This window comes from Cryptotermes secundus, unplaced genomic scaffold, assembly GCF_002891405.2.
Source record: "Cryptotermes secundus unplaced genomic scaffold, Csec_1.0 scaffold1045, whole genome shotgun sequence".
Lineage (NCBI taxonomy): Eukaryota > Metazoa > Arthropoda > Insecta > Blattodea > Kalotermitidae > Cryptotermes > Cryptotermes secundus.
Window position 1 is genome coordinate 65,619 of NW_019740665.1, and position 13,571 is coordinate 79,189.

Consider the following 13,571-nt stretch of genomic DNA (forward strand, 5'->3'; position numbering starts at 1 on the left):
TTTGGAATGTTACAATCCTTCTAATATTTGTTTAGTATGAAATTTATTGTGTGCATCCATGTATGTTTTTGTGTGACATTTAGCACCTTCACAACTTTGTTGACAGGAGCCAATACATATCCTCTATTTAAATCATATTTTGATATATTCCTGTTATGTTTTGCACCTTATTTGTTCCCTATACCTGTCCTCAGCTCAGTGTCCCATGTAAGTACAAATGCATTATGAACATTGTTCATATATGTACTTCTCTTAAAATTTGCCCTTGGTCTGGGTTTGTACTCTGGCATTGATCGTATAACATTCTTAACTTTAAAGGCCACCCACAGATTTGTGTTTTGAACATCTTGACAAGTATCTGAACGTGTTTATTCATTAAATATGCGTGAAATTAACCCTCTTCTTACTAAGTGGTCTTGTTGTGTTATGGCTTCTATGTGCCTTCGGAGTTGTCATGTTTATTGCTTTTCATGTTCTGTGGATCGTCCTTATATGCTGTCTGTCTTTATTGTGTTTCTTTTGTTTTGTCTTTTACTGTTCTGAGTAATCTGTTAGTTCTGCAAAGAATATGGTGTTCTTGCATGTCGTTGGAAATATTTTCTATTAAGTCTTTGTTATCAATGTTTGTTGCAGTTCAGGTTGTCTAGGTATGTTCAGAACAAGGACACTAAGGCGACGCCATAGCTCAGGCAGGTAGTTGCTGGCTTCCCAATGTGGCGGCCCAGGTTCGATCCTGGGTCTGGTCAAGTGGGATTTGTGGTGGACAAAGTGGCGCTGGGGCAGGTTTTCTCTGAGTACTTCAGTTTCCCCTGCCAATCCTCATTCCACCAAATTCTCCATCATCACCACCCAGGGCAGGTACAATAGGCCAATGAGTGGCTGCTATGCCGAGTGGACCCAGCTGGACTCCACCCCCCACTAAGCAAATTAAAAACGCACTAAGGACACTAACAGTTTACTCATCTTCTGTATTCTATAAGACCTTGTCATGAACCAGCTGTCATGTGGGCCATATCAGAGGTTAAGATATCTCTGTATTGTGCATATTTTAAGAGTTTGTGTATTCCCATTCTGTAGTCTTTTAAGGGAATATTAAGATACATATGTTGAGTGAGAACTTACATGTGGCATTACTGCCATAAAACTTATGAACTGGTCACATTGTTGTGAATCTTTGATGTTGCATATGGTATTGAGATGCAAGTTCAAGAATTCTCATTAGGAGGTTCAATGTCTTTTATCCTGGTGCATATATAATTTGTTACTGAACTTGTTGGTGTGCTCAGTTTGTGTAATTTTATTTGAATGATGTCACTACACCTTGTCACCAATGTTAGCTTTATGCCCAACTCCCAACATTGAGGACCAGGGGCTGCCTTTTGTCTAGCCGCTGTCCTCCAGCCTGTCTAGTATGCGAACCTACCTGGAACTTATGGCCACACTAATGTAGCTCTCCAGGTGATTGGAGCATCTAAACTTCCTGCCATGTTAAGCTTGTAGCCCAGGCCAAGGACTACACAACTGTAACTGCTAAAATGTAGTTAGTTTCTGCAATAACTATACTGTATTGGAGAGGTACAGGATGACTTCCCCTTTTGATCACCTTTTGTTTACAAAGAATCTGATACCTTAAGAGAGAAATATAGAAGGTAATGTGAAGATGCATAATACTTTTGACTGTAGGCAGTGTTTAATTACCAGTAGTAAAACAAACAAGCCAAAAGCTCTGCAGTTAATCCTGAAATAATAAAAGTCTGCTTTATTTTAACTGCCTGATTTTTTATGTATGTTTTTGAGATGTTCTTTGTATGTTTGAAATATAATTTTATAATTATCAATGTAGATATTGCAGTTGTTACCTGAAAAGAACTCTCACTTTGATTGAATATTTATGTATGAATTTTTTTCCTGTAAATGCTGGAACCAGTAGTTTTCATTAGCTGTATTCCATAATGTTACTCATGCCATAAATATATTGTATTGTAGAAGTGTGGTGTAGTGTGATGTATGCATTTATAAATTTGGCACTGAAATTTCGTGCAATAATGTATTTATCAGTGTAAAAAAAGTAAAGCTCTCCCTGTAACAGGCTGTGAAGGCCCATAGGGTTGTGAGACATTAAACGAGTCCCACATTACCTTGACAGTCGGCTCAAAGATGGCGGTAAGGTTGTCAGCCCTACGCGCCGGCCATGCTTTACTCCCCAGGAAAATTATTTAATTCCTGGTACTCATTTCTGTTAGAGGCTGAGTAAACCCCAGGGCCTAGTGCAACTGGAAGGATTAGGTAAATTGAAAAAAATCCAATGACCTCATCGGGATTTATCAGTGTATGTTGCACCTAATATTCTAGCCTCAAAACAGTGGTGATTCAGATGATGTGGTGATGTGTGATTCAGAACATTGAACTTTCCTCTTGTTACATAGTTTGGGAGAAGTGAAAGGAAACATTCCCTGTACACAGAGTTTGGCATAGGAAACGTGCTGTGCCCATTGAGAAATGTGCTCAGTTTGAAGTCAATGTCCATATGTAACGTAGTGAAGAGGTGCTGAAAAGTAATATCAGATATCCTACCATAAAGGATGGGTGCAACTACCAAAATGTACATTTGTAAATTGAAATAGTATTTCTATGACAAATTCTTCCATAGAGCATCCAAAAAACAGATTTCTGGAGAATATTTAACAATTAGATTAGTTTTTAGCTACTTTTTATGGTGATTTCATATGATACTGCTGTGATGCTCTAATGATTTAATTTGTGTTGGCAGTCTTGAAAGTGTAACTTCTTGTCGTGTTTGTAAACTGTTATGCTACATTTTCACTTCCACAGCATGTTGCAACCGTATACATCCATCATCAGGTAGATACTTTTATGTAATTGCTTAACTGTACTGCTTTTCTTGGTTTCTTGTTCGGAAAGGTTGCAATATGTTTGAGGTTTATACTCTGTATGCTGTGGTATTCATGGATTTTAAGTGGCTACTGAAGGTGACATGTTTTTTGGCAGTGTTATGTTTCTGTGGCTGTTCTGGTGACATTTATAAAAGAGTGACAGTGTAGCACACCAACAGTCTATGAGCATGACAAGAAGTTGCACCTTCAAAACTGCCCAGACAAATTAAACCATTAATGACTAACAGGATGCTGATATTCATGAACAGTGCTGCTGTAAGCCTATTGAGAATTTCCATAAGCAATTCTCGCATGATTGTATGTGGTTAACAAGCTTTATTACATAATTTTCTGTACAAGTTGGTGACACTTTGAAATTCTGAGGTGATAAAAATTGTACATGCAAGAAACTTCTTTGCTGGAAATTATGACATATTCTTGTGGGCCTTATGGCAGGACTTCTAAATGAAACTGGAATGAGGAGAGAACTTATCTGGGAAACTCTATATTTGAAATACTTTTTATAATAGTCCTTGACATTTTGTGTATGTGTGCTTGTATAAAGATTTTAGCATACTGTGATTTATCAAATGTGTTCCTGCTGAGAAGCCCACTGTGGAGTCTGGTTGAGTTGCATCTCAAAATATCCTCATACAACCAAATGCTCAAATACAGTGAAATGTCGATAAAATGTAAGGGTACATAAAAGTTTCATTTTTAAGCAGTATTTTTTATTCCCAACTCCATCAATATAGGTACATCTCTTGATTGTAAAATTAAATATAAGTGGTGCTTTTTGGCATAATGGTGATATTCTAGGTTTGTATTTGGATAGTCTTCAGTTTGAATTTCAGGTGGGACACCAGCTGTCTGTCCTGATATTTTTGTGGTTTTACTCAGGGCCTCTGGGAAAGAAATAAGAAAAGTGCCTTGATTTGGACCATGGTCCTATCCTTCCAAATCCTTTTCAGTGTTATGCCTTGGTTCTACCATTCAGCTTCAGTCTGGCTGTTGAGACTATCATGAAATAACCCACAAAGAAAAAAAAAAGAATATCTTAAATGTATAAAATGAAATAAACTGTTGCATATGTGTAATTTTGGCTTTTGGAATTAAGTCATGTTGTACATTGAAATTGTTTGAACATTTTATTGTCCATTGCAATTGTCACATTCAGGATGAATGAGGTGGATGCGGGATATGTTCTTTAGATTGGTCTCACATTGGAAATAGTGAGTCTGGGCCGTGATATTACTCAAGGAGAAGTTGTGTCCTGATATGCCTTTGGCAGTAGGCTTAAGGATTGGATGTGGAGCATGGTGCTATTCCCTGTCTGTCGAATACACCATGCTCCCTAACCATTTTCATTATGAGTCCACTAGGCCACGTCATCCTTTTGTCTCATTCGCCCAGAAGTTTTGATTTAATGTATTCTGTAACAGAACAGACATGGCATAATCCTCGAAACTTAAATTACAAAATAGGCGTAAACAGCAAAAATGTAAGGCTGAGAACTATTGCATGCATCTGACGTTAACCATGTAACACTATTTTATGCTGCAGCGAAATGAATTATGAAGTATGTGTTTACAAGACAGTAACAGAAAAGTATGGCAGAAGGGTGCTAGTAACATATAACCAGTTAAAATTTGATTATTACATCAAAATGTGTGCTGAGTATAATGAAGACTGATAAACCTCCAGTTCTGACACATTGTTTTTGCCATTGTCATATGGAACTTAGTGAGACAGCGTCAGCATTTGTGAGGGGGGGGGGATTGTTCATATGACATAATATTGAATAGCAGAAATGGTGGAATTTAAATCTGATGAGTACATGTAAGGATCCAGAGTTGTGAGATTAAGCAATCAACTTTTTGCACAAATAAAAGATTTTATACCATCACAGACCATTTTGTTAAACATAATCTGAGAAACCAGTTTTCATCTTATGGATGCAAGCGCTGGTATAGAGATGGGCTACAGGCTGGATGACCAAGGGGCTGAAGTTGGAGAGTCCTGGTAGTCAAGAATTTTTCTTTTTCTGTGTCGTGCATACCATCTCTGGGGCCCACTCTGCCTAACATCTAAAGGGCATTTGAGGCTCTTTGCCTGAGAGTAAAGTGGCAGGAGCGTGCAGCTAACCACTAATCTTCAACTAGTGCCTAGGTCAAAGAACGTGGGTCTATACATCAATTTCATCATGCTTCTTCATGGTCTAGTGCATAATTAGTTGAGCACATGAACAATTTTACCTTTATGGATACATGTGAGACCGATTAAACAAGCACAGAAATGCAGTTAAAGTAAGGAGTTCTGTTGCAATAGTAGGGCTTAAAACTGCTCAACGGTATACACGTTAAGTCCTTTGAAGGAAGAAATCCTGGAGGTCAAATAGTTTCTCTTATTACCGACTTGTCCTTCTCACCGGTGAACTAAAAAACATACGTATCTAATAACGTCACAGGACGTGATACGTTCGATTCATCTTTGACTACCGATATATAAAGTTATAGGTATGTATGAAGTAATCTGTGATCACTGCATCTACTCTTATCCCTGAATGGCAATGTGTCATCGGTGTAACGTGGTTGCAAACTTAACCTACAATAGAGTGATTTGAATTGCTCTGCAATGTCACTCCAGTTCGAAAAGTTGTGTTCGTTGATTTTATTGGAGCATTTTGGGGAAATTATTCAAAAAGTTGGAAATGATTTATACAAGTGTCAGTCAAAGCCATTGAACTTGATAGTAGGAAGTACGAAACTGCCTTTTCAAAAGGTAAAAATATAAATGCAACAATTATTTATTGCCAGACATACATGTAATATTTACCTGTGATTTATTTAACGACGCTGTCAGTATTTAGAAGTGTATAATTATGACATAAGTCAGAAAATAACGTAGTTATAGTTTTGTTTACCATGACTTTGGTTGCATGAGTTATTAAGGTCCACTGCAAACGCAGTATGAAGTAGATCAAATAAATTGAAGCCACTTGTTCGCTGGATTCTCTCTCGATGACCAACCAAGAAGATGACAATCTCAGTTGTAAAATATAACAATGCTGATGCCAACTGCTATTATTTATGTGTGACCTTATTACAGTCTGCCCACTGAAGTGTTTTGGTACTGTAAGTTGCTAAAAGAGTTTAGCACTGCAAGGTCATTCAGAGGAGACTGTAATGGAAATTGTAGTGTTATTTACATATATATTTTATAGCTAGATTAGAGGAAGGTTCTGTTCTGGAATGTTGTAGGCTGAAAGAATGATATAATAATAAATCTGAAGTGTTGATTTCCTAGGTGAAACAGGCTTTGCGAATCATGATTCAGTATGGATTTGTGACATTTGCTGAGGGACAGTTTCCTGACAAAGCAGAATATACATTGTTAGCTGATAAAGTCATTCTTCTACTTCGTTATCCCAGGTAGGATTTGGAAAAAAGCAGCTTACACTTTCTGAAGTTGACATGGGCATATTGTATCAGTATTAGTGGATACAATAGTTTATGAAATATTTTTAGATATTTGTTGTTAATGAAGACACAATATGGTGATGAGGCAGAAATGCTAGTAGAAGAAATCCTTAGACGAGGCCAGGATACTGCCTCATCTGTTATCATTAGAGCAGCTACAAGACTGAAGGAATCACTGAAAGGTAACACATCCAATTTTTGCTGAAGGGACGTTGTATTATAGAAGTAATGCATCAGTCATTGAGTGGGCTGAGGCTTATCATATGAAAATGAGTTGTGTTTAAATTGTACAACATTTTGAAGTTGTATCTACTTCAATTATCTGGTATGAAAAGGTGAAAGAATCCTTAGTTGGGCCCATTAAAAGGCACTAGTTTCAGTTACTGGGCTATCTGTGTCTCATGCATGCTACATGTCTTCCCCATTTCATCTGTTACTAGTATGTATCTTAACTTGTTTTTATTGTAATACATTACAGTGGAGAAAGTATGTTTGGTGACACTACATGATAAGTTTTCGGTTCTTGTAAATAAACAATTCCTGATGCGCTGCCCATCACCTGATGAAGAGAAAGGTGTCCCAGTCTTGACAATAAAAGAAAAGCTGTTATATCTTCCACCAGAACTCAACTTGAAAGGTCTTGCAGATATTGAAGAAGGGAAGCCAGGTGATCCAGGAGATGGGGGTATCTATTGGAGGGTGAATTTTGACAGATTCCATCAGGACTTCAGGTGAACTTTCAATTTTCATTTATTCGTTTTGACTTAAAACGTTTTCACTGGGCTAACTTTGAACACAAAATGTTAATAATCAGATCTGCTCTAGTAATCTTAATTTTTGCATCCTATTGTGCATTATATTAAGCTCTTAGTTAAACTATATTTCACCTCTTTAGGAACCATCAACATAACTTTTTCAGAGTTTGATATTTATATTCCAACTTCAAACCTTTCTGTTTTCCAGAAGGTCACTAAGTGTACTGGTGTTAGGTTATTTAATAGACTGCCAAAGACCATTCAAAGTCTTATAAAGGATAGAATCAGTTTTAAAAATAATTTATTTTCATGTCTCATGAATAACTCATTTTATACAGTTGATGAATTTTTGGAGCATACAGTAAATAATTAGTTACAATGTTTGTTTAGCTTTGTATTGTCGTTCTGCTTTGTTTGTGCGTGTTATGCTTGTGACTAGTTTCATGACCATTGTATTTTGGACTTGAAATGTGAAATATATGTATGTACTTAAAAACCACTCTACTACATGTTTCAACCTGTATTGGTCATATGGTGGTACAATGTTTATAAAAAGATAATATAAAATAAATGAACATTCACTAGTTGTTTCAATACAGGCTGAAAGTCGCAGCAGTGGATGTTAAAGAAATAAAAGACCGAAGGTTCCTGAAAAGGTAAAATGTAGTTGTAATAATGTTTTATTGAAATGTGATAACTAGTTCTGGAGATGCAATTTGGAAAAATGCAGTGACAAAGACATCACCATTATGCATGTTATGCCAGTAAATCATTAAAATAGAAATAATCACTCTATAGAGATCAGATCATGGTGTCTGCCATTTCCCGACGGTGTGATGATAATGCTGGAGAATTGTTGAAGGAACTTCTTAAGCAGATGTATCTAAGAACAGAGGCTTGGGCTGCCACTTCAAATCCTGTTCCATTCACAGAACTACGGGAAGCAGTGCGCAAACAGAGCTCTCGTCCTCTTTTGGGGCAGTATATAGAACAGTACTTGAAGGTTATGGGTGAGTAAATTTGTGTAAAGCAGCACCCTTCTCTTCCACAGAATGAACTTGTTGCCCCCTGTTAAGCTGTTATAACAAAGGTTTACTGTATATATGTTCATTCCAGAGGAGGATTCTAGTGGATTTGTTAGCAAGGTTGGAGACAGTTCAGGTGGACAGTACAGCATAAACATGAAGACAGCTTTCGTTCAGCTTACGTGGGCAACCATTGAAAATATTGTAATGGAGAGGTTTGGCTCCAAAGGTGCAAGAATCTTCAGGTGTGTATTATTTTAGAGAAGTGTGATTCTATTTATATTATTTTAAAGTGAAAAGTGTACATAATGTATCCGAATGTACAGAGTTCTCACTATCTGATCAGGTTTTGCATTTAGCATCAGTCTTAAGTTTTTCATAGAAAAATATTTTGTGAGTTTGTGTTCTAAAATTAAACATAACAAATTCCAGCAAGTCCACCTAGTTTTTAATTGATAAATCATCATATAGTTCAACATGTTTAAAAGAAAACTAGATGCTTAGGACAACTAAATACTATGTGTTTGTATACCTCTGCCACTGAGCTTTGTTAGTTATTGTTGACAATTTTTTGTTTTGTTCATTGAGGGAGTCAACAAAGTTGCAGGTAAAGATACTATTGATATTTAATCATGTAGAGTAACATATACTATATTCTGGCATATAATGCTTTGTAGTGTGGTTTACCAACATTTCAGAGGAATATATTACTTCCATTTCAGAGTTGAAGAATAAGACGAACAAGAAACCATCAGAATCAAGTAGAAAACTGAGCTAAGCCCAGTACTTTTTGTGTCAATAAATGTTTAAGCTTGTACCAGTGCATGTCATAATGTACGGTGATATCCATGTGTTAATGTGTTTGCTTCTTCGTAGGCTAGTGAGAGCAAAAAAGTTTGTCGAGCAAGAGCAGATCCAGCAAGTGGCAATGATCCCTGCAAAGGAAGCTAAACTTCTAACTTACAGGTTACTTGAAGAAAATTTCCTGCACATACAAGAATTACGTAAATCATTAGCCAACAATGTACCAAACAAAACATTCTTTCTTTTCCACATAGATTTAAATCAGGTAAATTTATATATCTATATATTTGGATTGAAAATGTTACAGAAATAGAACATATTCTGGGTCTAATTACAGCATGATATCTTGTAATGAGTATTTTTAAATCTGATGGACTTCTTCTGATTATTGTCTTAGATATTCGAAATCTATTTAAGCATTCCTCTGCCATAATCAACATAGTGAATAGGAACTCGTGAATACCTTGTGGTGTGTGTAATGTAGTAAATGTTTACAATATTATATTTAAGCATCCTGTTGCACTCTATACGATATATGATATAAACTCTGTCCTAAGTGCAACAATTTATTGTAGGTCTTACGTCTTGCGGCCGAAACATGTAGTGTAGAAGAAAGCAAGATGTAAGACCTACAATAAATTGTTGCACTTAGGATGGAGTTTATATCATATATCATAGTAAATGTACTTTCAAGTGGAGTATTTAACATAATAATAAATATTATTTTACACTTACTTGGTATCATGGGGTTTCTATGTGTAGGTTATGAGCAGGGCCCGGATTTTGATGACATGTCATCTTTTTTCCTTGTATCCTGTGCGATTCTCTTAAATATATAAATCTATGATGTGAGTTGCTGGTTACAGAAATGTAAATTTTATAGGTAATTTTTTGTCATTTTTTGACATTTTTGGGTTTAAGGTAATTTTTTCAATTTGGGGGTAATTTTTTGGGCTTTTAAGAGTATTTCTTATCATTATTGGCCATTTTAGGGAATTTTTCTTCATATGTTTTCTGAAATGTGAATAATATGGAAGCAAAGTGTTTCTCCTAAGCGTTCCCTACAAAGGCCATAGTATAAAATAACAGGTTGTAATCCTGGCCCGTCCTTTCCGTTCGTTTCGCAGAAGTGCTGATAATACATATCATAAAACGGTATGGTGATGACGACTCACACTGCGGCTCTTTGTACAAAGCAATTTGCTTAGTTACACATATTTCTAGTTGGAATCTCTTGCTTCATATGACATTGTTGTTCAATAAAACTCCTTCTGTCTTCAGTTCCTCGCCCTTGACCGTACAGATAAAGATACAGTTGATGAAAGGTTCTCGGTGAGAAAAGTTAGTTCTGTGTTGCGCTAGAGTGATTAATTTTGTCACAATACCAAAAGTCAACTAAACCGTGTCATTTAAAGCAATTTGTAGCTGAGTTTGGAGATGGTATATTTTCAACTGACGGTGACATTTTATACTGCAAGATGTGTGACACAAAAGTAGTGGCAGAAAAAAGATTCACAGTACAACAACATATCGGCAGCAACAAGCATATATGAGCAGTGCAAATTTTGAACAAAAAGAAACCTGTGCAAATGGTACTGCAACAGTGTTCATCTGGAGGTGGAAATAAGTCATCTGATTTTTTCAGAGATCTGTGCGATGCTCTGGCATCCACAAATATTCCATTTTGGGCTCTGAACAATGGAAAACTGAAAAATTTTCTGGAAGTAAACTGTGGCCATTCCATCCCAGATGAATCCACACTCAGGAAGAACTACCTTTCCCAGTGCTACAACAGTATCCTGGAAATGATTAGGAATAAATTGCACGGGAAGAAGATTTTCATTTCCATTGATGAGACCAGCGATACGGAGGCTCGCTACATGGCAAACGTCATCATTGGAACCTTGGAAATTGGCAGACCAGGTGAAGTGTTTCTGCTTACGAGTGAGGTGCTATAATCCGTTAATCATTCCACAGTTTGTAAACTCTTCGACAGGTTGATGTTTCTACTATGGCCAGAGGGTATATGACACGATGACATCTTGCTTTTTGTGACCGATGCAGCCCCATATATTTTAAAAGCAGGCAAGTCAATAAAGTCGTTTTATACGAAACTGGTGCACGTTACTTGCCTAGCACATGCACTGCATAGAGTGACGGAGGAAGTGAGATCAAAATTTCCTCAAGTGGATGCTCTCATGTCAAGGACGGAGAAGATTTTCGTCAAGGCTCCAGCTCGTAAAGTGCATTTTAAGTCTATGGCTCCTGGTGTTCCACTGCCCCTGGAACCTGTCATTACAAGGTGGGGAACATGAATTGATGCTACAATTTACTGTTGCCATCATTTTCAGGTAGTAAAAAATATTGTAGATTCAATGAAGACGGAGTATGCGAGGGCAATTGAAGCTGCTCAGAAACAGTTCTCATGCATCGAAATGGAAGGACAGCTGGCCTTCATAAAGGCAAATTTCAGTTCCTTGACAGAAGGAATCCAATGCTTGCAGGAGAAAGGAGCAATGCTAGAAGATTCGCTCACTCTGGTGAAAAAATAGATTTGGAGAAAGTGTCAGGGGACATTGGTAAAATAGTGTCAAGAAAAATGAAAAGTGTTCTGGATAAAAACTCAGGTTATGAAACATGCAGCATTTCTCAAATTCTGTCAGGAGAGTCCTTCAGCGCTTTCAGTATTGAAGAAGAACTTACTGCTAGTGATTTGGTACACTTCAAGTATGCTCCCATTGTGTCTGCAGATGTGGAAAGGAGTTTCTCCAAGTACAGGAATGTGCTTTCGGACAGTAGGCGCATGTTGACTGTCATCTATTTCAACTCTGAATGAGGTAAGACTTGAATGTTGGAATACATACCGTATATGTACATTTGATAAGCATTCTAACACAATAGAAAAAATCGTATTAAAACATTTAGCTTCAAATTCAATCAATATTGCTTAATTTTCAACATAAAAATGAGGTCAGACTTAAAAGAGTAAAGATGAGTTCAGTGTTAATAAAGATTAAAAATACATTTTAAGGTAATTAGTAGATATTCTGACTTATTACATTTTTGGGTCATATTTTAGGTCATTTTTCTGGATTTTTTTTGGTCATTTTGAAGGTCATTTTTTAAATATTTTCAGGTCATCAAAATCCAGGCCCTGGTTATGAGTTAATCATTTCACAGGATTCTTTTTTGCAAACAGTTATTCTGCAGAATAATTGGGAATTTTGTATCTTGTGTGTTATGAATTTTCAGAAAATAAAATGTTCCTTTGTGCTGTTGTAATTATAATTGTATTTTCTAGGTAGCTCGAATGGTTCTTGAAATGTGTTACAAGGCCCTTTATAATGCTATGGTCAGAAGGGAACATGAGAGGTCTGAGAATCGAAGGATGGTTGAGAAGCAACAGAGAATTGAGTCGATTACTCTCACCATGAGAGAGCAAGGTGCGACTGCTGAACAGCTGGCAGAAGTAAGTAGATATTTTCAGTGTAAGTATCAGAAAATGTTGGATTTCATCACATCAGTGACTATGAAGAGTATGTCTTCTTGGGTTTAGTTCTGTGTAGTTTTGTATAAATCCACAGCTGTTCATCTGAAATATTGGTGGTGGACTACCAGAATTCACAGTGTTAAATGCTAGAAGACAGTGCTCTTCAGCTAGTGGAAGAGTCCCTTGAAATTCAACAGGGGATCATTCTTTTGTATGTTAATGCTTCATCACCTTTCTTCCTTAACTTTATCTCTTTTGTACCTTTACTTTCTTCCCTCCTTTTTCCAATAACATTCAACCAGGAATGGGGGATTTAAATCCCCTTGTGGTATGGTCTTGGCAGCTGAATTTTTAACTTGGAAATAACATTATTTGTAATAAAACAGTACAATGCCAGGTATGGTGAACTCTCTGTCTCTCTCTCTCAGACACACACACCATCATACACAACATCACATTATTGTGCCAGAGCAATGATGAATGTTAAAACAGTCAAGTTACATCTTTATAATTTAGGTGGCTCAATTTCAGGCATAGAGCTGCCACCTATGTAAGTAAATGAAAGTTACTACAATGTGAGAACAACATAACATCTGTACATAGTTGCATAACATACATACTTAGTCATAAACTATTGTTGTGTATACAGGCTATGCTATTGGTAACATCACCCAAATGACAGTCCCATACTACAGCATAGAAATGAACTAAGAAGCTGCTCCCTCCACGAAATGAACCTCTCCCCCTCCCCCAACTTTCCTTGTGACATTCTACTCAGATGCTCCTGCAGGTGCAACCATGGTCTCAGTTATCCCTTTGCTGTGAAATCATTTGCTGTGGTTTATGTCACATAAGACAGCAGTACTGATGCCACCTGTAAGCTTGCATATACTGATATAGTTTGGGTGCAGTTTTAAATGGCACACTTCATAGATTATGCTTAAACTAGGTATACTCTTGGCATACATAGTATTTTTTCTAGACCTGCAAAAAATAATTCAGATTGCTTGGAATCACATGGATTCAAACACAAGGCATCTGAAAAATTATGACTGATAGTAATTTTTTTATTTGTTCAGTTGTGTGTGTGTTTATATATATATATATATATATATACAGGGTGT

General features: G+C 36.7%; 1 protein-coding gene across 4 annotated transcripts in view; it reads left to right on the forward strand.

Annotated features, from left to right (window-relative positions):
• The first annotated feature begins 5,463 nt into the window (after positions 1-5,463).
• Positions 5,464-13,571, forward strand: part of LOC111872561 (DNA-directed RNA polymerase III subunit RPC3) — an 11,699-nt gene continuing 3,591 nt past the window's right edge. For 2 of the 4 annotated variants that reach the window (XM_023866598.2, XM_023866599.2), the window contains exons 1-8: positions 5,464-5,675; positions 6,201-6,325; positions 6,422-6,555; positions 6,852-7,104; positions 7,927-8,138; positions 8,245-8,398; positions 9,030-9,222; positions 12,259-12,426. In XM_023866598.2, the coding sequence (XP_023722366.1) occupies positions 5,529-5,675; positions 6,201-6,325; positions 6,422-6,555; positions 6,852-7,104; positions 7,927-8,138; positions 8,245-8,398; positions 9,030-9,222; positions 12,259-12,426 (1,386 nt within the window). In that variant the 5' untranslated portion in view covers positions 5,464-5,528. Of the gene's footprint in view, positions 5,676-6,200; positions 6,326-6,421; positions 6,556-6,851; positions 7,105-7,926; positions 8,139-8,244; positions 8,399-9,029; positions 9,223-11,707; positions 11,923-12,258; positions 12,427-13,571 lie in introns of those variants that run through there. The other 2 variants (XM_023866601.2, XM_033754750.1) reach the window with 2 other exon arrangements.